Below are 26,015 nucleotides of genomic sequence, written 5' to 3' on the forward strand. Positions count from 1 at the left end.
AGCGCTTCACCACAGCAAAACCTCCTAGCCATATAGTAACAAGAACACACATATGGTAAGAGGAGGGTCGGTCACTCACACATGCTCTTACGGGAAAGCAGGCAGATCTCTCTCTGGGAAGGAAAATATGGGTCTCCACCCCTCCACACACACAAAAAAATCCTCCCAGGATGCCCTGAATGCAGTTTCTTTTCTTCATGACGTGTGGCTAAGCACGTCAGCTGTTCTTGTTGCTGTGCAGATCACCCAACGTAGGGTCAGTGAGAAAGAGGCAGCGTTGGCTCGCCTTGCTGATAGGATTAGGAGACGGTGCTTTGTCAGTCCTGATTGAGTCCTGGGTCCCCGACAAAAGCAGGTGAGCAGCCTGAGCAGTAGAGTGGGAGGCTACTGTGTGACTCCATATGTGGTACAGCCCTTTTCTCTGTGACAGTGCTTGTGTGTTGTGTTTGACTGTGAACTTTGCAGTCTTAGGGAAGTGTGTGGGTGGGGGGGGGCTCACCTCAACCTAAACCTGTCCTTTATCATTGCATGGCTGTCAGCCACATATACCTCAGAGAGTTTTCCCGACGCTCCTATCTACCTGCAAGAGCTTTGAAAATAGAGTTTTCTTAGGAAGCACCTGATGACAAATCCCACACAAGCAAAGGAGCCAATCAATTCAACCTTGATCTGGTGGCATCGTTCTATAAATATATTCTAAACCGATTCCCAGGCTGCATGACCTTGTCTCCTCTTTTTCTTCTGAGGCCTGGGAAGGAATCTTATTTATAATATTTAAAGATTTAAAACAGAAAAAAGAAACAACTGGCATGGCATGACATCAGGTAAAAACCATAAATGGGCAAAGCCAGACCCTAAAATAAGTATTTCATTAGAATAACCATAAAATGATGCATGATGTTTTACAGCAGATGAAAGATGAATGCAATATGCTCTATTAGATTATAGAACATTGATGGTATAATTCAATCTACCTCATAAGACATTTCTCTTAATGACATGAGAAGAACTTGAATGAAATTAACGGCAGCATGGACATTATCATTTGTAAAACTTGCCTGATGGAATAGCAGAAAAACAGTCTCGGGTTCCAAAAGTACAGAGCTAAGAGATGTAGGCACAGGAAATCATCAGCCTTTCCCTCTGCAGGGTTGCTATGGTGACAGCAAGGCGGGGGCCCAGTCTTTCACTTCTGCAGTAAAAGCTTTCCCTAAACACGTGTTGGATTTTTTTAGGCACATACCCCATCATCACATTCACATGCAGATCCGAGTCACTGCACAAATAGAAGTTGTATCTATGGTGTTAATCCTGCATGGATGTGCTGCTTACAGCATTATGGAATTCATTCATTTGACTCATTCCTTTGACAATTGCATATTTAGTTCTCAGAGTCAGTTATGGCCAATAAAGCCAGAAAACAGGGAATTTTTTTTTGTTTGGTTGGTTGGTCTTGGTTTGGGGCCACACCCAGTGGTGCACAGGGGTTAATCTTGGCTGTGCATTCAGGAGTTACTCTTGGTAGGCCCAGGGGACCATATGAATACACAGGATTAAACCTAAATTTGCTGCATGCAAGACAATTGCCCTACCTGTGTACTACTGCTCTGGTCCCCAAACAGAGAATTCTTATACAGTCATGATAGATCTCACGCACCAATTAAATACAGTTGTCTAAGAAAAATGTAAAGGGAATAACTGCCTCTTCTTGAGAGCTCAAGAGAGTCCTGGAATAAGCTGAATGAAACTTAATGAATCTTTAGGATTTGAGGAGGATGAATACTTTGAGGTGCGAGAAATACTCTAGATCTAAGAATCATAATGTGGAAGCAATTATATGCAACAGAAAGCTTGATTCTCCCAGAGAAGTGCCAACTCTCCAGTCTCAAGGCTCCTAAATAGAGGGAGAATGTCAAGGGCCCTGAAAAGGGGAGAGAGTAATGAAAGAAGAGGAATAAGAAAACAGATAAAATATACCAATGGATTACAAAAGGCCACCTGAAGGAATATGAATATTCCTTTGAGGAAACCATGAATTCCTTAGAGAAATTCTTGAGTTTTAATAAAGACTATGACTTATTTGAGGGCCTTTCAGAAAGTGGAAAAAATAGAATCAAAACACTCGAAGATTAGAATGCAAGACACCCCTTGCAATAATCCAAGATTATTTATGATTAGCACTCTCAATGAAAATAATTAGCAGTGAACAGAAATGAGTAGTCAAGACATTCATTCTAGGAGTGATTGGGTTCTAGTGTGTCATGAGAGTGTGAAGAATGAGTTTGAGGCTCCAACCTCAAATGCTCAGCAGAGGGTGCTTCTGCCATGAGGCCTCCAGGGTAACTTTTTATTTCTCAGTTGAGATTAGAAACATCCTGTGACCTTAGGAATTCATTTGTATTTCAGACTATTCATATGTCCTTCGTTCATCATTTTGGAAATAACAGCTACCTGAATCATTACAGATTATCACTTTCCTGAAGTCTATATCTGGGGCAGTTGTGGAGATAGAAAGTACAAATTAATTTCCCTTTCTATTCAAATAAACAACTCAAAGAGTATCATCTTCCCTGCATAAAAGACTTAAGCAGATTAAAAATGTATTGACATTCTGTGCAGTGGAACATCTTGGTGCCTTTTGGAAAGAAGGCAAACCGATTTCACTAATTTTCTGATTCCAGGCCTTCTAAATATTGTACAGTTGAAGACTCAGGAAAGTGTTCTTTGTATGTCAAATGGTACAAGAACAAATTTCAAAAAGTATAATGGCTTCCCATATGGGTGTGGGGAGGTGTTTCAGGCTTCCCATCCTCATTGCTACTTAGAATATTCTCTAAATTATGGCTGAGACATGTAGTTTTGCATGAGGAATCCCATCACTAGATGAGTTAAATAAACCAAGAATAATAAATCAGGACTGTGACCCAGGAATAAATCAGGACTGTGACCCTATTCTACATACTCCTAAGCTTTATTTTTTCTTTTTTAACATTTTTGGAACAAACATGTTCCCCAAAATGCTTTTGCTCCCTGACATGTAAGAAACCTCAGCAAATACTGAACAAAGGAATTCTTTTTGGGGCAAGATCTGTTCAGTCAGCTGGGTGGGTATGTGGCCTTCTTCCTTCCTAGAGAATTCGAATTTGTTTCCCTTCTTCAATCCCAAAAGTTAGCCTGAGGTAACTAATATTGCCACTTCCTCCATTTTTCAGAAGATAAATGTGAAGTCCAGTGAGGTCAAGCATGCTGTATGTGTGTAAAAACTCTTTGGCTAACAGGCGTGGAATTGTCACAGTTGCCTATGTGAGTTCAGGTTGCTGAGGAAAGAGATTGGGAAGGATTGCACAGTTCAGCCATTGAGTAAGAAGAGGTGACCCAGAGGGTGTCACCTCACTCCTGCCTGGCACGTCACATGATTGCTGGTGAGTGTCTTAGTGAGTGCCTGAGTGTCTGGACTCCTAAAATCCATACAAGGTGGACCTTGAAGCCCTGTCAGCTCCACTACAGAAGTTTCAAGCTGCCCATTTGAAAACTGGTCCCTAAGACCCAGGGAACATGGGTGCCAGGGTAGAAAGGAGAAAAGTCTATTTGCCCACCTCATGGATTTTCCACATTGACTTAAAGAAAATTCAGGAAAAGACAGTAACAGGTGGATGGAGGTGAGAAGGGGAGGGGAGGAGAGGAGAAGAGGGGGGCTGAGGAGAGGGAAGAAAAGAGAGCAGGAAAGGAATAAAGGGGAGATGAAGAGGGGAGGAGAAAAGAGTAGGTAAGAGGAGAGGGGGGAGAGAAGGGAGAGAAAAGGAGGGGAGCAGAGGGAGAGATGGGGAGTAGCAGGTAGAAGAAAGGAGAAGAGGAGAGAGGGAAGGGAAACTGTTGATTGGGCTGCTGGCCCTCTCCAGAATGGAACTGGAAAGCTGAAAGATTTCACAATGGTTCTAGCTATAGAACTTTCTATGCTTTTCCCAAAGCCTTAGCTTAGAAGTGTGCGATAGAGAAGAACACAAGGCTAGCACTTGTCAGGGATTTTGAATCAGGTGGGTGGTCTGAACTCAGCCTGTCACCTCCTTGTCTGCTGGCCTAAAGGTCTCCAGAGTGGGGTTCGAGGAATAGACCCAAGTTTCCTCTGGCTCAATTTTGGCAATCCGGGGCTGGAAACAGGACCACTCCTTATCAGACACAAAAAAAATTGGATTTTATTTATTTATTTACTTATTTATTTATTTGGACTCCCTGCAATTCACCACCCACGGGGCCTCCCTACCTGGCCTCCCACTTCCATGTGCCACTCCTTCTTCTGCAGGCAGAGCCCAGAAAACCCGCAGGGGAGTGGTGCTGGGGAGGGGGGCGGCTGCCTGGCTCAACCACCCTGCAGAAGGTCTGGGCTGCGTTTGGTGGAGGGCGGTCCTGCCCACCCCACTCCGGGCGCTCCTGCTGCAGTGCCCCGCCCGGGGGGGAGCATCGCAGCCCAGCCGCAGCCGCTCAGATAGATGCGGGAAGCCGGGGAGGCCGCGGCTGGCGCTTTTGCAGCAGCCTTGACGTGGCGAGGGGTCCTCTGCATGGAGACCCGGCCCCAGCGCTCGGGGGCGAGAGTCCTGCGGGGCATGGTAGGTGGACTTCGGAGCCCGAGGCTGCAGGGAGGGTCGCAGGCGGGGAGGGGGGCAAACTTTCCCTGTCTCCATCTTGGAGGTGGCTTTTTTGTGCAATTATTTATTTTATTTATTTGCATATCTATGCATTGCTTTGGGGGAGTTCCTTTCCCACCCTTCCACGCACCCCTTCCAGATGGACACCTGGTCCCCCCGACACGGGGCTGCAGGAAAATGCTGGTGGGTTGCAGGTGTTCCAGCTGTGCAGAAAGAGAGAGGCTCGGACCTGAGCCCGGGCAGGTGAGGGGTGCAGAGGCCCCGGGCAGTTGCACCACCCCACGAGCCGGGGCGGGGCGCGGGAGGTGGCGCCGGGCTCCGCAGTGGCCTCTGCCGGCCCGTCCTCCGCCCCCGGTCCGCCCGCCCGCCGGCTCAGCGGCATCTGGGCTCCCGCGCCCGCAGGTGGTGCCTCCTCTTCCCGGACGGCGGCAGCAGCAACAGCCGCAGCAGCAGCAGCAGAGGCGGCGGCGGCGCCCCGAGCCGGCGGGCAGCGACGCGATGGGGCCCCATCGCGAGGGCAAGGTAAGGAGGACACGCGAAGGGGGGACCCTGGGGTGGAAGGTGGGGAAGACGCGGGCCAGGTGTGTGACATCTGGACTAGGAGCGTTGGGAAGCGGGGTACCCCGGGTGGCAGAGCAGCTTGTGCTTTGCATGATGAAGACTAAACTAGGGAGATGGGGGCTCTCGGGGGTGGGGGGTGATGGTGCAAAAAATTGGGGGGAGCTTGACTTGACAGGGAGGCTGCTGAAGATGGAGTTGGAGCGTTCATCCTCATGCCCTGAAATTTGGGGAGGGAGGGGAGTTGAGGGTTTGGTTCTAAGTAGTGTGTGTGTGTGTGTGTGTGTGTGTGTGTGTGTGTGTGTGTGTGTGTGTGTGTGTGTGTGTGTGTGTGTGTGTGTGTGTCTGTCTGTCTGTCTGTGTGTCAGTGTGATAGAAGAAAGTGTGGAAATAGTCATCAAGCACTGGGGTGACGTAGCTTGGGTTGGGGGTCTGCAGTGTGCAAACCTTGCTGGTGAAATGTGCAGAACAGAGCCCCTAGCTGGGAGCAGCCCTGGTCATTGGAATGGGGTGACAGCCTGCACCCCCCCACACACACACACCCATTCTCTCTCCCCATCCTGGAGTCCCCAGGACCATGGCTTCCCCTGCCAGCCCTGTGCCCAGGCCAGGCAGCCTCGCCTGGAGGCTTGGCTGGCTTTGGCATCGTCTTCTCTGGTTAACCGCCCTGGGAAGGGAGCTGGAGTGAGAGGTCGAGTTTCGAAACCTGTTCCTTGGTTGCCCCAGCCAAGGTCTTTTTTGCATTTGGAATTGCAGAGACTGGGGGAAGCCGCCTGGGTAGATGCTGGCAAAGTGCTGCTTGCTCTACCAATCTGTGTCATAAGGAAGCAGGCAAGCAGGGTTCTGGTGACCCCGAATGGCACCAGACTCCTCCTGGTTCTGTTCTGCTTCTAGATGGTGCTCTGTGCTGGCCAAGTGTCTTCACCTCTTCAAGCCTTCTTTCCTCGGTTGTAAATAAGGACACAAGTATGTGTCCTCTCTGGGGTCTAACTTATTGCTTATGGAATTAAGATCAAGTGAGATAATGGTTGAAAAAGCAGTTGGGAAAGAATGCCAAAATATGACATAGGAATTCAAAAGTATAAAGGTGTAAAAAAAAGGAAGGCACAGTCCTCTGTATCTAATGCTGTGTTTTTAAAGAGAGAGAAATATGTCTTCATGGGGTGTCCAGGGAGGAAAACAAAAGGTAATCGTGATGTGAAGCCATCTTATCTGGTATTGGATTTTTGTTTGCTTTTCTGTTGGCAACAAGCCTTGTAAACCAGGATATTAATGAATAATTAAGATCCTGGCCGGAAGAAGAGGGATGGGAAAGATAAGGCTCCCCCATCTAGCAGGAAAAAGTTTCAGGTGTTTAGGGGTCTGCTTGGGAAGGAAAATGGGGAAATCGAGGTGAGATTGGCAGGGCTAATTCGGGAGTATAAAATGGCCAATCGAGAGGAAATGAAGTAGTGAGCTGGAGAGTGTTGTGAGAAATAGCATTTTGAAGACTTTGAATAGGATAGAGAAGGCTAAAGTGGGAAGCTAGATTAGCGATGGAATAGCAGTGCCTACATGAAGTAGCCTTCCTGCTGTGTGTGTGTGTGTGTGTGTGTGTGTGTGAGAGAGAGAGAGAGAGAGAGAGAGAGAGAGAGAGAGAGAGAGAGAGAGAAAGAGAGAGAGAGAGAGAGAGACAGAGACAGAGACACAGACACAGACACAGAGACAATGTTTTAGCAACTGAGATAAAGACTACTCTGTGCAGAGACTCTTCCACATTCCCAGAAGTGCTTTCTTAGAAACGGGGCCCAGAAGAAGCAGGCAGAGGTGTGGAGGGGACAACCAGACTCGTGTTCTTTTCTTTTTACTGTGCAATTCTGAGAAGGAGCAGCGAGGACAGCATCAGGAGAAGGAGACTTCCAGAAGCCGAATTCCCCGCTTGATTCTTCGACCTCACCTGCCCCTACAACAACACAAAGTGTCCCCGACCTCCGAGTCTCCCTTCTCTGAGGAAGAAAGCAGAGAGTTTAATTCCAGCTCTGGGCGCTCTGCTCGGACCATAAGCAGCAACAGCTTCTGTTCAGGTACAGGAATTCTGAAAGCCCTAAACTGGCCTAAGTGCATGACCCCTCCTGGGTGGGGGGTTTGTAAAGGAAGCCAGGTAAGAAGCCACCTGGACTTCTGTTAGTACACTGAGTTTTACAAAGGTTTGTCCTTTTGGAGTCTCTTGGCTGGCAGATACAGTGATGTCATGTGGTTCAACTTAGTGGAATTTTATACCCATTTTTTTTTTGGTATGTTACTCTCATTTATAATTTTCCACGTAAATTTAATTTCATGGGATTTTGGGGGTGTGTGTGGCTGAAAAACTGTGTTCCTTCCTTATATTTCAACAGCATGTTAGCTTGCATTTATACTAGCCACATTTGTACTTCTGATTGTGGGTTCCCTGAGGATAAAACAATGCTTAATGAATAAGGTCAAGGCTACAGGGTGGCCTGGCTGCGATGTAGAAGCCAAGGGTTTGGATTTGTAATCTTCAGACAGGCGCTGCACATTCACCTGAGAGCTGTGTGGTACTTGGACATGCATTGCTTATCTTCCTTATGTCTGTCTGTCTGTCTGTCTGTCTGTTTCTCCTTTTTGTCTTTCTCACTCTTAGTGAGTGTCTCTCAGGATAAATGAGACTCTGTATCTACATGAACCCTGGCAGAGTTTCTGACTTTTAGAAATGCTTAATAAATTATGGTTCTACTATGTACAACTCTGGGTATCAATTCTGGGCCTGAGTTTAAGGCATTTTCCTAGACTTTTGAGTGCCTTTGGTAGCAGCACACTTTTCTTGTCCATGAAGGTGCCACCTTTCTCCATTTATTTATTTATCTATTTTTGCTTTTGGGTCACACCCAGCTGTGCTCATGGGTTACTTTTGGCTTTGTGCTCAGAAATTGCTCCTGGCAGGCACAGGGGACCATATGGGATGCTGGAATTCGAACCACCATCCATCCTGGGTCGACTGCTTGCAAGGCAAATACCCTACTGCTCTGCTTTCTCTCTGGCCCCTTTCTCCCCCTTATTTAATGGTGTCACCTTTCTCCCTTCTTTTAATCTCCTAAACTACATTTATATTCCTTCTTTAGAGGGCCTCACCTTCTTTGAGGAATATTTGATATTCAGGTAGAATTAAAAGAAGTGACTATCATATTAGAGGAAAAATTTGGGAAACTTACTTTAGGGAAAATGTAATTTGAAGACATATAGAAAAAGGGAACAGGTGAGTCAAGATGTTATGATTATTGGAAACCCAAAAAGGCTTGGGATCTTGGGTCAGAACACAGTCATAATATAGTATCATTTGTGCCAGAGGCCCTGATTCTATCAATAGGTAGAAGAATCTGGTGCTCTGTGCCCTAATTCTTTGGAAGGTCAAAGAAATATATGTGTGATAAGTAATAGGAGTTAGCAATGGATAGTCATTATAGCAGGGGTTGGGTTTGGGGGTGTGGATAGGTAGTAAGAATACAGCACGGTGAGCCCAGAAAGCACTAAGCTCTAACACCCCTTGACAGTTGGGTACCTCATGTTTCATTTGCCATGAGAACAAATGAATGTCATTGTTTCTGGTCTAGGCCATAGACCCAAGAATTTGCTCTTACATCCTAATTCTACAAAGCACCCTAAGTTTTCAGTTATACCTCCAACCCACCCTGGGGCCCTTCTCTACCACTTTGGTGTTAAATCAGCTCATTTGCATCCCTTAACAAATGAAAATGTTGTGATTAATTGCCCTAATTTGATTAGACCCAGTAGTCCATTATATTTAGTAATAACATTTAGTATTTAGTAAATAACATTTTCCAGAGTTCTTTGAAGTTCAGCTTTGCATTTATTACATACTTTCACAAACTGATTTTAGATCATATGTGTTATATGTTAGAAATATTATACTGTAAATATATTTAAAAATTAAAATCTCATTTTCCCCTCAAGATTTTTTTTGCTTGGTTCTGAAGACACATTGTGCCCGTATATTGTTTTTATAACTGATTTATGGCATTTAAATTCTGTGGATCTTATTTAAAATGGAAACTCACTGATTATTGGCTAGTCTTGCAAGGGAACTGATATAGTTGCACTGTTCTAGAACCTACTGGTATTTACATGGTGACTTCACTCTGGAGCTCAGGGAACTCTCAAAGTGAACCTGTGGGATTTTAATTTCCAACCAACAGAGCTTTGTTTACATGACTCAATTCTATGTTTATGAGATATTTTCGGCACTTTTCTCTCTTTTTGGTGACTGCATCCAGGGTAAGTAGTGATGTCAGATAAAAAGGAAAAGTGGGTCAAACGAAAGGAAACCAAAATTCCAAATATGAATTAGACACTGTCTTTGACAAACCAATAAAATGAGTTATCTGGGCCATGACTTTTCACTCCAGCATCATGTCCTGAAGCAGACCTCCTTCCCAGGAGACCATGTCCCTCCAAGTCCATCATGCTGTACATGAAAATCAAAAGTAGATATTGATCCTTCTTCCATTAACTAGCTGAGAATTGAGTGGCAGAGGCATCTAATTATGACCCATAAACCAACCTTTCAATCTTTAGCCTTGTGTCTGGTCTTCAGACAGGCTTCCCTCCCTTTCTGGGCCCCCTCTTCCTGTGCTGGCTATTCCCCAAGGTTTGGGTTAATGCCTTTTTCTTCTTGGCTTTCCTTTCTTATAGAGCCCTGATAAGCCCCAAGATAGCTTTGAGTGCTATGCCCACTAAAACTGACAGGATCAAGGCTTTGGAGGCGTGTTAATGATGTGTTAGGAGGTCAGTCAGTGGATGGGAAATAAATGGGTTTGGTACTATGGGGAGTATTAAAGCTGCAGGCAGTGAGGGAGAGAATGTAAAACATGTCCAGCCAGCAGGGGGGAAATAGCTGGTTTTAATCCAGCTCCTTTTAAACACTGAGGCTAGAATATATGTTGGATTCTTAATTAAGTCAGAAACCAATGGATAGACACATGTTTTAAAATGTCACATTGTGCTAGAATGAAACCAACATAATGTAGAGCTGTCTATTGCCGCCATATTTTCAAACCTCATAATTGATCATCGAACTTTAGTTCTATTTTGTTGTTGTTGTTGTTGTTTTGAGGCTACACCTGGTGACACTCAGGGGTTACTCCTGGCTTTGCACTCAGAAATCACTCCTGGCTTGAGGGATCATATGCGATGTGGGGGATCGAAACAAGGTTTGTCCTGGGTCAGCAGCATGCAAGGCAAATGCCCTACCACTGCACTATCGCTTCAGCCCCTGAACTTTAGTTCTTTATAAACATTCTCTTAATGGGAAAGGGATGTAGGGAGTTGGTGCAGAGTTATGTCAGCTCTTCCAATCTGCTCATGAAATTATCATGGAAGATGCAAATACACACAATTTAATTTGAAGATCACATTTTCAAAACCACAAACTAAGTGAGTTTCCCCCAATAACATCAAAGGTATTGTTTATAGAGAGTTACATGTTCTAAAATATTTTATTTTTTAAAGGATAATTAGTGAGTGTTTATAAACTTGACTTTATTAGATGTAAAAAATTTTGGATCCAAGCTATGACTTTGCTGTCTAGCATCTTCCTGGCTTGTGTTGGGTCCTGGGTTTAATTCCTGGCATAACAATAAATGAATAAATGAATAAATTAACATTAATTAGTAGCCTTTGTTTCAAGGTACTACATTTTCTAATTGTAGTAACAAAAAGTCATGCTGGTAAATGGTAGTTATTCTCTGGCATAATACATGATAATTCTGTTATCAATAGATTTTTTTTATCTCCGCCTTTATGTTCTTTTAATTTTACTCATCTATAAAATTAAGAGACCAGGAACTTTTTTCAATGGGAACTGACTTTAATTTTTTGTTTGTTTTGTTTGTTTTGTTTTGTTGTGGGGCCATATCCCCCTGTGCTCGGGGCTCACTCCTGGCTATGAGCTCAGGGATCACTTCTGGCAGGATTTGGGGGACAATATGAGGTACCAGGGATTGAACCCAGATGAGCTACAATGTAGTAAGGCAAGCATCCTACTTGCTGAACTCTGTTTCAAAGTCCATCTGATTTTGCCTAATTTCTCCTCCTTTCTGCCTTTTCCTTTCTCTTTCACTGGGAACCTTGACAAGGAACATTTAATGACTTGATCTTCCCTATGTTAATTTGCATGTTACATCTATCTCATTTCAGGACCCTGTGTGACCTTTTGCAATTCATTTGGGGTGTGTCCCCGAAGAGTTCTTCTTTAATAGCTTCTTATTAGCAGAATTTCTTTGAAGATGTGCCAGCGCTTTGTGCATTTCCTGAGCACATGTCTTTTTGCACTTTCTTCTTTTTTAAAAAGTGTATGCTTTGCAGTTCATCTTCACCTTGGTCACTATGACCTTTACTATCCCCACTTACGTTTGTTGTTTGGAGACCAGCCCCTATTTTTCTGTGCCTGGCAACATAAAAACATGGTTCATTATTAGGAAACTTTAACTAATACATTCTTGCAAAGACAACATGAAGGAACATAGTTAATAATAGAAATGAAGCACCGGTTTTCAGGTCCTTTTTAATCAGCTTTTTTAAAAATACAGATGTCAGGGGCCGGAGAGATAGCATGGAGGTAAAGCGTTTGCCTTTCATGCAGGAGGTCATCGGTTGGAATCCCGGCGTCCCATATGGTCCCCCGTGCCTGCCAGGAGCAATTTCTGAGCCTGGAGCCAGGAATAACCCCTGAGCACTGCCTGGTGTGACCCAAAAAAACCAAAAAAAAAAAAAAAAAAATACAGATGTCAGATAAAACTTTACTGTACTTCCCCTCTCCTTTCCTTTTCTGTATCTTACTATAGCCACAGAAATTAAAAAATTAATAAATAATAAAACACACCCCAAAGATTCTGATATGTTATATGTTTTCTGAGCATAGCCTATTGAATCTAGACCTCTGTCCATATTTTTCCTCCTTTATTGACTGAATTGTTTGACACCTGATCATAACTCCAGTCATTATAAGAAAAGCTGATGACCTGTACATAAACCATCTCAACCATCAGTAACCATCATGGTTAACATGCTGTGCATTCCTCTTAGCTTAGTTGAAGCAACAATTACCCCATAGAAGAGATAGATGTATTGTTTGGCTTTAAGCTAATTTTCCATGTATTTCCTTGTAAAAGTGACTGATAGAACAAATTATGAATATCAAAGAACACTGGTCACTTTACAGTAGACCAGTGATTTCTCTGAGTTACCTATTTCTAATTGGGTACATCATAGTCATGTAGGCAAGTCTATGACCTCATGAATGAAAAAAAAAAAGTACCAGGTGAACCAATTAAATTTAAGCTGATATCCTTTGCAGTTTAGTCTTGAGTGAGGGGGTTGCAGAAATTATTTAGGTTTTTGTCATGGCTGGCAGGGAAGATTGCCTTCTTTAAGTATATATGATCTAAAGATAATGATAGTTACTGCTTGTGGGAAGAATAGTTAAAGCAATTTACAGTCTGGTGCACCTGATTTTAAGCAAGCATAATATTCTGCCCTACTTCTGTCCAGTTTTGAAAACTTGGCATCTGGATAGAGTAAGCCTTTGAACACAATCAGAATTGAGATGAAGTGCTTAAAGTGAGCTGCAAGACCAAACTGCATGATAATTGAATGAATGCCAACCTGCTGTGAAGGGGGAAAAAAGGCCCCTAAGACTTTAGTATCATTTTAATGAGCATAGAACTCTGTATAGTTATGGAATATTTATTCCAAGGGCTTTACTGTCTCAGCTGCAGGAATAAGCAACTAATGAAACAGATACAAATGAACAACAGAGGCCATATTTCTTGGAGGATGTGGTAATTACAATTAAGAGGACAGAAGTAATTTTTGTCACTTAATAATTAAAACCAAAAAAAATTAAAACCAGAAACAAAAATCAAAAACAAAGTCTTAGGTCTGTGAAAATAATCAGGGGGGAATGTACCATGACTGAAAGCATGTTAGTAAATGTGAGAAGTTTTGATGTTGGAAAATACTCAATTTTATGGCATTGTTTCTGGACAGCAGCATATGACATTGTCTACAGGATGTAGGAGCATCCTCAGGAAAACTTGTACAGATTGCTTAGCTCCTTCACACCCAGGAATTCACTGACTCCCAGAGGACTTTGGTGCTGACTAAAGTGTTGATCTCACTGCTCTTTAGTCTCGATGTTCTGGAATTTCATAGAAGGGATCCACAGATAAGGCCAAAGTGACATTCATCTCTAGATTAACAAGAACCAAAGATAGTAGAAGTGGAGTCAGCTAAGTTGTGTAAACATTTATATCCATGAGGCAAAGAAAACATGATTTTGGGGTCCAAAGCAGTGGTATGGAAGATAGAATGCTTGCCTTGCACACTGCTGATCCATGTTCTATTCCTGGTATCCAATATGGTCCCCTGAGTCCACCAAGTCATTCCTAAGCACAGAAACAGGAGTAACTCCTTAGCACCACTGGGTGCAGACCCCAAAACAGACAGAAAATAATTCCCACAACTATTCTCCCCATTTCCTAGAAATGATAACTTCTCTATGTGTGCCACTTCCATATTATTCAGCTTAGAAGTAATGCTCTTTCTATTTTTAGAAGGGCTTTAATTTATGTTCAGGTGGTAGAAAAAGAAAGGAGAAAACATTTCTCCTTTTTTCTTGTTATATAATCTTCTCTTTGGTTTTCTAGTCTTTTATTTATTTTATTTAAGCACTGTAAATACATGATGGTTATTATACAGTTGATGCCTTTTTCCACAGTTACAAAGTTGTTCATGATTGAGTTTCCATCATACAATTTACAACACCCTTCACAGTGTACAGTTTTTGTCACCACTGTCCCCAGTTTCTCTCCTGCTCTCCTCCCTGCCCTCTCCCCTAACTGGCCCTGTGAGGACAGAAGGGGACCCTCCCTTTTTTTTTTTGGTTTCTGGGCCACACCCGGCGGTGCTCAGGGGTTACTCCTGGCTGTCTGCTCAGAAATAGCTCCTGGCAGGCACGGGGACCATATGGGACACCGGGATTCAAACCAACCACCTTTGATCCTGGATCGGCTGCTTGCAAGGCAAACGCCGCAGTGCTATCTCTCCGGGCCCAAGGGGACCCTCTTTGTGGTAGAGATCTCTTCTGCCCATCAAATGTAGGGACATGGTGTTCTCAGGGAAGTAACTATATGAGAATTCAAGACTGGTCGAAGACTGCAGAACACTTTCTTTGAATGGTCACTGCAATGATGCTGGCCTGGCACAAACACCCACTGCATCTACTGGAGGTGTGAGTCACCTCACCACCTGAATTTCAGGAAGCCATGCTGATTCTGAGGTTTTGGGGATGCTCTGTTCTTGACGGGAAAGGGAAAAGTCATGCCTCACCTAGACCCCAATCAATGCTTTAGGCTCATTCATTTACCTGTTTCACAGAAATGAATTTTAGAAGCTAAGTTCTGAAATAGTGAAGAAAATTCTGAGAGAATGAAGGAATTAGGAGAAGAGAAGTAAAACAAGTATAAAAATAAGTATAAAGTGCAATATCAACCCTAGCTGAGATACAGAGAAGCCCAAAATGGAATGCTCAGGGCTGGGGAGAGGATTTCAGAATGGAGTAGTGATTCCATAGATCTTTTCCAAACTGCCTTAGGAAAGGTGTTTGTGTGGATATAGCCATCCATGGTGTGTTGAGGAAGAGAGAACTTTGGACTCTGGTGTGTACATTCAGAATCTCTTGAATCAGAGCCTTGGTTCTTGCTGCATACTTGTATTTTACGTGATATATTGGTTTTATGGCTTCCCCAAACTCATTGTCTAAGGTCTCTGGACCTGTCTGCTTATTTCAGAACCATATTTTACTCCTTTGTGTTTTCTTTCTCTTGCATTAGGATAAGTTGGGGGTCTACTAGAAGTAGGAATACTGGTTTTATTATATGTGTAATCTAGATCCCTATGGAGAAACTGAAAAAGAGAAAGAAAACAAAAGAAGACTGACCCAAGAGTAACATGACATTCAGCTATTTTGCCAGCCTCTAAAAATATCCAGTAAGCATTTTCAAAGTGCTAAGGCTACAAAAATTTTGAATAAAACATGGGCATTGGAAAAGTCACCTAGAATCCTACATTAACCCTGGCACCAAAATGTCTAGAATAGCATGGCTTTGAATGTGATTCTGACACAACTACCTTTATTCACCTATTTGTATCTCTCTACCAGTTCATTTAGCCCTGCCCATGCCATACATCCTTTTTTCCTGTCGTTTGAATGTGTTGTTCCATTTATTACCTAAATTGCTTCTCACATTTCATAAACCTAAGGATTCAAAAAAATGATACGGATTAGTGTGGTAGACTGGATAAACATGAGCCTGGACTTGGCATCCCTAGCCCTGTGTTAAAAGCATGAAGTGAGATTAGAAAGGTGAGCAGGGCCAGATCAGGAAAAGCTTTGTCTGCCACACTAAGAACTTGATCCAGGAGCTCAAAGATCCTTACAGGAGTTTGATCAGTATGGTAGAGTGAAAGCAACTAGACAAATGATAATTGAGGACACCCTAGATTTGGTCTGTGCACCTCACTTAAATGGAACTCAAGGTTAAAATTCCAGCTTCCTATTTGAACTCTGTATGAAATAGGTATTAGCAACAGCTGAATCTGCTAATCCTAAAGACTTCATAGACACTTTATGAAAAGATTCAGCTAGAAAGTGTGGTGAGCAGTCATTTAATATGAATTATTTTTTCTGGCTATATGTTGGACAGTGGATTTTGGAGGTAGGAATGGATGAGGATTCTGTTAGTTTTGAAGGCCAGAGTAGCTATGTAAGTCAAAGACCAATCATATATGGGGGAGGGGGGGGTCATTGTAACATGACCTTTGGCCTTTGTCAGCAAATGGGAAAGAAGGAGTTGTGTCATCATTTCTGCCAGATGAACAGAGTCCCAAAATTGGGGAGACTAACGAGTCAGGTTAATAAGTTTGGATTAACCTTTGTTAACTTTAGGATAAAAATGAGATCTGAGGCTTTGGAAAGAAGGCAGCATAAGCACCTAGAGTCTAGGGACTTGATAATATTTCCCCAAGAGGAGAGTGTGGCAGAATGGTGGCAGAAGAGAGGCCTGAGGCTTGCAGTTGGGAAGAAAGTTAGAGTAAACAAAAATGCAAGCCAAGGTACCTGAGGACTAGTGTTTTGAAAGGGAAGTGGAGATAAGTAGAGCCAGAGTCTCCTATTCCAAAGAATGAGGGAGATTCAGGAAGAGCAGAGAGTTTCAAGTGACACAGGTTAAGGTTAAGGTCAGGAAGCACCAAACTTTCATAAAGCTTAAAGAGGCAGAAAATGGAATCCCATGGGCCCAGAGAGATAGCACAGTGGCGTTTGCCTTGCAAGCAGCTGATCCAGGACCAAAGGTGGTTGGTTCGAATCCCGGTGTCCCATACGGTCCCCCGTGCCTGCCAGGAGCTATTTCTGAGCAGACAGCCAGGAGTAATCCCTGAGCAAAGCTGGGTGTGGCCCAAAAACCAAAAAAAAAAAAAAAAAAAAAAAAGAAAAAGAAAAAGAAAAGAAAAGAAAATGGAATCCCTGGTAGGCTGATGACCACACACCAGATCATCAGTCCTCTTACACAGAAATTTTCCAGAAATGTGGTAATGGAACCCAAATTGCATGAGACTGAGATGTGACTGAGAGGAGACACACAAACAAACAAAAAAACATGAACCGAGATAAGAACAAGGAAATAAGATGAAAACAAGTGTTGGCAGTTTAGAACAAAGATAAGGGAATTATCAGATGGCAGGCATTTGGTGAAGATATGAGAATAAACACACAAGAATGAAGGAAACAGAGAAATAAAGGTTGACATGAATTGAGAAGTGATAACTCTGTTCTGTCAGGAGTTAAGACCCCACAAAACTGGCTGAGTGTGGAAAGAAAAGAAAGGTTGGGTGTGAAGATAGGGGTAGAAATTTCTAGAATAGAGAACTTCAAAATCTAGGTTCGATGATCCTTGAATATTTTTCGTGCTGTATAGCCTGTAATTAGGGTGCAGGGTTAGTGGTTGAGCAGGATTGGATCACATCTGGCTGAGCTCTGGTTCAGAGATAACTTTCTGGTAGTGCTCAGGGGACCATAAGTGATGCCAGGGATGAAACCACGGTTGACCAGGTATATGGCAAGTGCCTTATCCCCCATACTATCTCTTTTGCCTTCATGGTCTTGATTTTCAGTGTCTCCTTAGGCCCCTAACTGCTCCAGAAATTGTCACCCCCAAAGAAGTAAGAACCAAGAGAGTTCCCCACATTGCACCTTACTCAGGAACTTGGTAGCAGCCTCATTAGAATGGGAATGACTGAGTATTTCTTTGAGTGAAGTCCATGGAGTACTGCAGAGCCAGTAGCTACAGAAATATCTTAAGTAGAATGTATTTACTATCCCATCAGATCATTTACTAGAAGAAGGAAGCATTTCTTTGTGAAGAGCTCACTTCCTGAACACCAGGAAGCAGAACCATCTTCCCATTATGACACCAGGCTCTAGCTAAGAAAGCTACAAAGGGTTTCGCATTCTCAGGGACTTGGACCTTGAGGCCAGGAATATGTATCTTTTGCAAATATCTGCTCGTCCCCCATGTACCACCATCTCCACCATCCATAGTGAAGAAGAATTTCCCTGGGGTCAGGCCTGAAGGCACCAATAGAGCTGGTGACTGCTGCCAACACAGGCAGATTTGGGGAGCAGTGAAGAATAGTCTTCTGGAATCATTTCTTCCAGTCATGCAAGTCAGAAGGCTCAGAGAGCTGTGCCATTTATAGTCAAGACAGTATTGAGCTATTTAGCACAAAGGCAGCTCACCATGTTTCCCAGACTACAGCTTGGCACCAGCCACTCTCTAGAGCTTTTTACTCTGAGACAGCCCTTGTCTCTTCCTGCTGAGCCAGAGGAGACCCTGTTCCCTTCTGGGCCACAGAACAGCTGACAGAGCCTGTGCTCTTAATGCTATTTTGCTGGTTCCTGGGCACTGGAATTGCTTAGGTTTCCCCTGGTGCTCTACTCAGCTGTCTTCTGCCTTGATGACTTGGTCCAGGCCCTCTGTTCCCAGAGCAGATTTTCACCCTGCTGGCAAAAGTCCTTATTCCCTCTTTTGTGTGGATGCCCTTGATGAGAGGAGTCCTAGGAGACCAACCTGGTTCTCAGAATGCTTTAGAACCGCCGCCAAACCCTGAAACTGCTCTCCATAATCCGAGCCACTCAAGTAGTTGAATTTTTTGTAATGTTCATATACATATTAATATTTATACACATAAATTCAAAACTAATACAGCTTTTTAAACACGTTAGAGTGGATATGATCTTGTTTCTTTTCTTTGCTTGTTGCCTAAGCAAGATCATGCACTCTTTGACCTATGAGCCATTGTGTCTGTTTGTTCAGTCAATATTTATGGAGCACTGGCCAGGGCAAGATGCTCTCTGAACAACTAACTGAGGTATAGACATACTGCCAAGAGTCCAGCCTTCAAGAACTAAGTGTTCTGTGCTGTAGAAGTCCCTTTTACCTTGCTAATGGCAGTTTTTTTCTTGTTGCCCAGAGCCAACTTTTATTTTGTTTGTGGGTCACAACCATCTGAACTCAAGGATCATTCCTGGCAGTGTTTGGAGTAGCATTTAGAGTGCTGGGGATTGAACCCGGGATGGTTGCACTTAAAGCAAGCATTTGATTTGCTATGCTCTCTCCAGCTCCCAGAGCTGACTTTGCATTAGCCATTCATTTTGTGAGGAACATTCCCTCTGTAAGGCTTTTAAAAGGAGAACTTTATGGGGCCAGAGCAGTGGCATAGTGCTAGGGTGTTTGCCTTGTTCGTGGCTGACCTAGGATGGACCTTGGTTCGATCCCCGGGCATCGCACATGATCCCCCAAGCCAGGAGCAATTTCTGAGTGCATAGCCAGAAGTAACTCCTGAGCATCACTGGATGTGGCAAAAAAAAAAAATACTAAAAAAAGAAAAGGAGAACTTTATTTTATGTATTTTAACTATTTTGATTTGGGGATCACAGTTTCAGTGGTGCTCATAGTCTCTTTTCCAGCTCCGCTCAGTCATTGCTTTTGCTCAGGCAGACAAGAATGGAAGAAACAGAAAGAGGTTGAAAGGAGTTTGGAAGTGATGACTCTTCCCAAGACTGGAGTTAGAACTATTCAAGACCAGGTGAGGGTGGAAAGGAAAAGAAGTCTGGGTGTGATGATAGGGGCAAGGTTCTAGAACAGTGTTATTCAAGGTCCAGGTTTGCTGACTCTTCAATTTTTTTCTCCCACAACATGTGGCCTGTATTTGTTGACTAGGCTGACCAGGATTGGGTCACACCTGGCTGTGGTTTGGTTCAGAGATCACTGCTTGCACTGCTTATAGAACCATGGGCTGTACCAGAGATGACAACAGGCTTGACCATGTGTACAGTGAGTGTGGTGCTAGGGATCCAATTTAGGCCTCCTGTATGCAAATCATGCTCTTCGAGCAGTTTTTCGATCCATTTCTCTAGACTAAGAACTTTTTCTTATGGACATCATTGAAATTGGATCATTGATGCACCATCTCTTCTTTCCATGTTTCTGTTTTAATGGAGAAAACCCATATTTATAGTGTTACTGTATAATGTATCTTGACAGGGTGATGATGCCCCCCCTCTCCGTTAACTGTCAATGGACTAGGACCCACCCTCTGTACAGTTACAGTTGATAGTCAACTGATGGGAAATAAAAGGAGGAGAAGCCTGGAGGTTAGAATGGTGGGCTCAGGAAGAAACCAGGGGAGAACCTGGGGGTCTGGGGTCCTGGGCTTGGGCCCCCTGGCCAGGCCTAATACACAGCATTCAGCCAGATGCATCTTGCTCCACTCTCTCTCACTTTCCCCAGAGCTCCAGGCACCCTCCTCTGCTGGCTCTCTCTTGTTCTCTCTTGCCACACCCGCCCCACAAATTTGAGGCAACCATTAAAAGGCAGTGTTCTCTTCCTCTCCCTCCTAATGATTTGTTTCGCTACATGTAGATATTATTAGCCAAAATAATAATTTTTACAAATAGTAATCACATAAATTATAAGTAAGCTACTTTTTCTTTAATGTGCTCTCAATTTTTGTCCTTTTCTTCACCTTCACTACCATCTTCACCTCTAAATTCTTAAAATGGGTAAAAATAGAAGTAAAGAAGAGAAATTTGCATATCTAGAAGAGAGTTGGCATGAACTCAAATGCCCTTAGAGTGGTTACCAATTTTCCTTTTTTTTTTCCTTTTTGTTATGTCAGAGATTGAATCCAGAGCCTCCACTCTACTTTCCTAATGACCCCTCAAACAATAATAAGTGAGAGGGTCAGTGAGCTGATAATATAGCTGGTAGGGTTCTTGTCTTGCATGCAGCCAATCTGGGTTCAACTCATTGATTTCCATTTGGTCCCCTCAAGCAATGCCAGAAGTGATCCCTGAGTACAAAACTAGGAATAAGCCCTGAGAACAGCCAGGCATGCCCCCTAAAAAAAAATAATAATAATAACTGAAAGACCAGAGCTAGTACAGTGATTTAGGCACTTGCTTGTATACAGCTGACCCCATCTTAATGCCCTGTGTTATATATGGTAGCCCAAATACCACCAGGAGTGATTCCTGAGCACAGAACTAGGAGCAAATTGAGCATAACTGGGTGTGTCCCAACACAATACCTAAAACTAAAGCAAGCAAACAAATAAATAAAAGACAAAAGCTTCTAGATTTTTTAATAATAATAGTAGTATTAATAAAAATAATCAAGCCTTTAAAAGGCACTTCTTAGAAACTGCAAATAAATGGATATGACTCAGGAAAGAAAAAAAAATGGGCATGCTTAATTTAGGGAGGGGCTCCCAAAGTTGACCATCTTGACTGGCATTTTAATGCTGGAGTCTGAGAGTGCAGGGCTGCTTAAGCCCTATAGGGCCAGGGATCACCAGAGGCACCCTGGCCATGTTGGGTGGTTGGAGAAAAGAGGGTACTTCCAGGACCTCACCCTGCAGTGCTTATAGAAGGGCATATGCCCTCATTGCTGTGCCATCTCCCTAACCTCCTGTTTATTCTGGAAAGCAGAAGAGTTTACCAGTCTGATTTTCCCCAGACTCACCTGTCTTCTTGTTCTGATTGTCAAACATCCACAACTGTTCCTTCCCCCAAAATCCTAAAGGTATTTGCCAGTGACACTACATTGATAACTTGAATCAAGTATTATTCACTCCAAATCATTTCCACGTCATCTGCCCCCAAAATGAAGCAACTCAGTCCCTGTAGAAAAGCAATTTCAGGCTCTGATTCGGAGATAGGCCTCATGTCACCTCCACACTCTTATTACCAAGGTTTGTACCAGAATGACTCTTCCAGGATCTTGCAAGACACCAAAATAGCCCAGAAATCCTTGGGAATGTTTACATGGGAAATGATTATTTTGTCTCTAAGAAACCAGGCCCACTTGTTCATGAAATAGCTCTCACCCATCACCCCTCCCAGCGCCACTGTTGGTTTTTATTTTAAATATATAGCTGTCAGTTCCTGGGCCTCTGCTGGAATTACTTTGATAGCTTTCAAGTAAATACACTACCTCTTATTTCTTCACTTCTAGCAGTTACCATTGATGTCTCTGCTTTTCAGCAGAACTTGTCCAGAATCCTGGTTCCATAATCTGCTCTAGCCCTGCATTTTGAATGATCTTACTGGCAAATCAGCTATCCGCTCTTCTGCCTTCGGCAGCACTCAGCCCCACTAAATAAGCCCATCAGGAAAAATTTTATTCCATAGCTTCTTGGAACCCACCATTCTGAGGGTTCCGCTTATTACCAGTCCTTGTGCCACCTTTGTGGCTTTCCCTTTCTTCCTGGTTTCCATAGTGATTGTGCTCTTTCCATTTGCTTCTCTTCCTCCCCTTGTTTCACAGCTCTAAATACCTCACCTGTAGGGTAAAGTTACATCTTCACCTGCTTCCTGAAGCAGATTTTGCCTATTCAACCCTTCACCTCCTGTCTTCATTGTCGATTAATTTGTACCATATTTTTAAGATTTCCCAACCCCAAACTCTTCTTTTTACCCTTATATGATTATAATAACCCAATTTTTCCAATGCAAAAATAATCACCACTTGCCTACTGGCTTCAGCAAAAACACCCCTCAAAACACCCCTTGATCTCTTCCTATTTTTCATTATCATCAATGAATGCTTTTAATTATTTTTCCAAGCCATCCCAAATGCATTACTTTTCTCAATTGTCACACTTTCACTGTACAAAACTCAATCATGTCTGATTTCTAGCATGACAAAAACATTTTCATGGGGTAATTTGCTCTTGTCCTTTCATTCCAGAAGAGGCCCTTTGCATGACTGTTAAGGAAGCTCTGGACTTAACCCCTTTGATTTTCTACCATGGCTTTGCCGTGAGCTGACTGCAATTTTGAGCATGGGTTTAATACTAGAGCTTGTTTTCTATTCTCCCTGCAGAGAACATTAGTGCCTATCTCAAAGAAGTTTAAGCTGTTTCAGAAATGTGCTAAGTGCTTAGAATTTGTCTTATACTCGGGCACTCATTACAAATAAACTTCTTTAGCGTCAAAATAATCTGTCATAAACAAAATTGTGCTTAATGCATACTTGGCTTCCATTGCTCTAAATTACATGTTCTTGCCCTAAAATTCTGTAGTATTCAAGTTTCTATAATCCAGGGATCTCAAGCTCGCGGCCCTCAGGCTGCAAACGGCCCTCCGTGCAACATTTTGTAGCCCTGCCCTAGAGGAATCTTTTTTTGTTTTGTTTTATTTTAGTTGTTTGGGTCACATTCCCCAATGTTCAAGGCTTACTACTGACTTTGCAATGAAGGATCACCCCGACTTTGTCTCCTGCGGCCCGCAGGTAAATTGAGTTTGAGACCCCTGCAAATCCTTCATTCTCATCCTCCTAGGAAGCTGGGTATTATAGCTCAGCAATAAAGCACAAGAACATCTGGGTGTGTAGCTTGACTTACATGTGTGAAGTTCCAGGTGTTGTCCCTAGCAAGACAAAATTAATTTATTGATTCATTAATGCAAGTTATTTCACTGAGGTTCTTAGTTCAATCCTAAATCAGAAACAAGCAGACAGAACAACAACAAAAAAAACCCTCATCCTTAGTCCTTTTCTTCATAGCCACCTTTCTGGCCACCTTTCAGTTTTATCAGCACACTCTATGTTTATGTCCATTTCCATGACTTCTAATTTTATTATCTCTTATTATTTCCTTCCTTGACTTTCAAACAAAGTTTCTTCCCACCACCTATGTAGTTAACCTAGATAAGCAATTAGCTTTTGAAACATCAAAATATTCTGCCTGTGTATTTTTATTTTTAATATGCCTCTCAAAAGCTAGAATGTGAACTGTTCGAGGGTAAAAGATCTTGATCACTATATTCATAATATCTAGAAGACTACCTAATATACAAATTAGGTAATCAGTACTCACTTGTAGAAAGAAAAGATGTATGGATGGATGAATGGATGGATGGATAGATGGATAGATGGATAAAAGGAGGGACAGTTGAGATATTAGATAAAGTTGCCTGTACAATACTGAAGCATAGTTTGTTTATAGCCTTGTAGACTTGTGATTTCTCACTCCTGACTTGTGACTTCTCACTCCAGACAGACACTAAAATTAAGTGAAAGAATGGAAGTTGAGATCTTATTATTAAAATCCAAGAATGCAAACTAGTCTTAAAGGCGAGTTTCTTTGGTTACTTGTATTGAAGCAAGATTACTGGAAAACTTGAAACAACTCACTCGAAAGAGTTTCTTGTCTCTCATGTCTGTGGTCTGCCTAGTATAAGCTGGCTTTCTTCTGTCTGTGTTTAATTTGAGTATTCCCAAAATTACTGCCGTTTCCTCTTGAAAACGAGAAAATTTAGAAAACAGCTAGTATGTGGCTGTGAGAATACAGGGATTTAGAGTTAGATGGTCCCCAGTTTGAATCCTGAGCCAGTTGCTCAGTAATAATTTGGCCATAAAATAGTTTTCTCTCTCTCTTTTATTTTCCATGGGGTAGGTGTTGGGCTACACTCAGCTGGTTCTAGGGCTTTATGCTCACAGATCACTTTCAACAGGGCTTGGAGGAATTCTAGGCAGTGCCAGGGATCAAACCAAGATCATCCATATGGAAAGCAAGCACTTAACTTGCTGTAATGTCTCTCCTGCCTTCCCAAATCATAAAATTTCCCCCTGACCACGGAGCCAGGAGTAAATTCTTAGGAATGTTGAGTGTAGTTCAAAATATAAAATAATAAAAGTAATAAAACTCAAAGTGGTTTCTTTGAGTCTCAATCTTCTCAACTAAAATAAGTTATAATTAAATTATATGATAAAAACTATTATGTTTGTCACATATTGCTGCTTAATATACATTATTTTTCTTGCATTCTCTATATTCTATTTCCCTAGGGGTGAGGGCATTTCAAAATGGTGCTCTAGACCTGGGAGTACCACTGGTGATTGTCAGCCAATTGGGCTAGTGGGTGAGAGGGTCTAAGAGGATGGTGCTGCTTCAGTCCTCTGATTGATGACCTGAACCATGTTAGTAATACTAAAGGGTCTCCAGGGCCAGACCCAGCAATGTTCATGGACTATTTACTGCCAGAGGTGAAACCTGACTTGACACATGCCTAATCATATGATTAGCCAATGTATGTATTGTCTTCTAATCTCCTTCCCTATATTCTGTCTGTGCATTTCAGTAATCTTTGATTAGTTCACAGAATTCAGATATCTAGTCTTAAGGGGTGATATTTTATTATAGTTATAAAAATGCTGATTTATAGATAGATAGACAGATAGATAGAGAGAGAGAGAGAAAGAGAGAGAGAAAGAGAAAGAGAGAGTATAAAGAATAACACCATATGGGCTGGAGAGATAGCACAGAGATAGCACAGCAGTAGGTGTTGGCCTTGCATGCAGCCAATCCAGTATAGATGGTAGTTCGAATCCTGGCATCTGATATGGTCCCCTGTGTCTGCCAGGAGCAATTTCTGAATGCAGAGCCAGGAATAACCCATGAGCACTGCCGGGTGAGACCCAAAAACTAAAAACAAAAACAAACAAACAAACAAAGAATAACACTACAAATAGCCATATCTGGTACCTAGTTGATTCTCTTAATAAAAATTTACTGAATGAATGAGCTAGTAATCTAGGCTTTGTTGTCATTCATGAGAGTCAACCTGATTTTCAAATTGCTTTAAGCAATGTTTTTGTAAAAGAGCAATGATTTCTTCTCCAAATTATGTAATCGACCATTGAAGAGCATCAAACCATAACCAAATGGTTTCAGATATTATGGCACATAACCATGTTTTGCTCCTCCCAATGTTATTTTTAATTATGTCTTCTGGAATTACTTAGTTTTAACATTTTGGGAAAAAAACCAACAACTAAAACAAATGAGCTCTGAGACCTAAATTCATAAATTAACCAAAGTTTTTAAGACAGGTTTATTGTACTTCGAAGAAAATTTTTATGGATGATAAAAGCTTAATTTATTTTTATAACTTAATGGTTTTATATAACCTAGTAGGCTTTTTTTTTATAACCTAGATTTTATAACTTAGTGGGGGGTTTTCTTTTTATGCAATTGATGCAAGAAAGTTAAAGTTGCGTTTTGGTCATCCAATTGTGATCACATGGATTTGATGATATTGGTTATTAGGCATATGAATTAAAAATAAGAACATATGTACAAATGCATACACTTTAAATAAGTTTATAATTTTGAAAATGT

At 42.4% G+C, this 26,015-nt stretch overlaps 1 protein-coding gene across 4 annotated transcripts in view; it reads left to right on the forward strand.

The window, feature by feature from the left end:
- Window positions 1–210: 210 nt before the first annotated feature.
- SYBU (syntabulin) overlaps window positions 211–26,015 on the forward strand; it is an 89,683-nt gene continuing 63,878 nt past the window's right edge. The window contains exons 1-3 of one of the 4 annotated variants that reach the window (XM_049773878.1): window positions 211–355; window positions 5,046–5,165; window positions 7,063–7,264. In XM_049773878.1, coding sequence (XP_049629835.1) covers window positions 5,142–5,165; window positions 7,063–7,264 — 226 coding nt within the window. In that variant the 5' untranslated portion in view covers window positions 211–355; window positions 5,046–5,141. Of the gene's footprint in view, window positions 356–4,487; window positions 4,605–5,045; window positions 5,166–7,062; window positions 7,265–26,015 lie in introns of those variants that run through there. The other 3 variants (XM_049773875.1, XM_049773876.1, XM_049773877.1) reach the window with 3 other exon arrangements.

This window comes from Suncus etruscus, chromosome 5 (assembly GCF_024139225.1).
Source record: "Suncus etruscus isolate mSunEtr1 chromosome 5, mSunEtr1.pri.cur, whole genome shotgun sequence".
NCBI lineage: Eukaryota > Metazoa > Chordata > Mammalia > Eulipotyphla > Soricidae > Suncus > Suncus etruscus.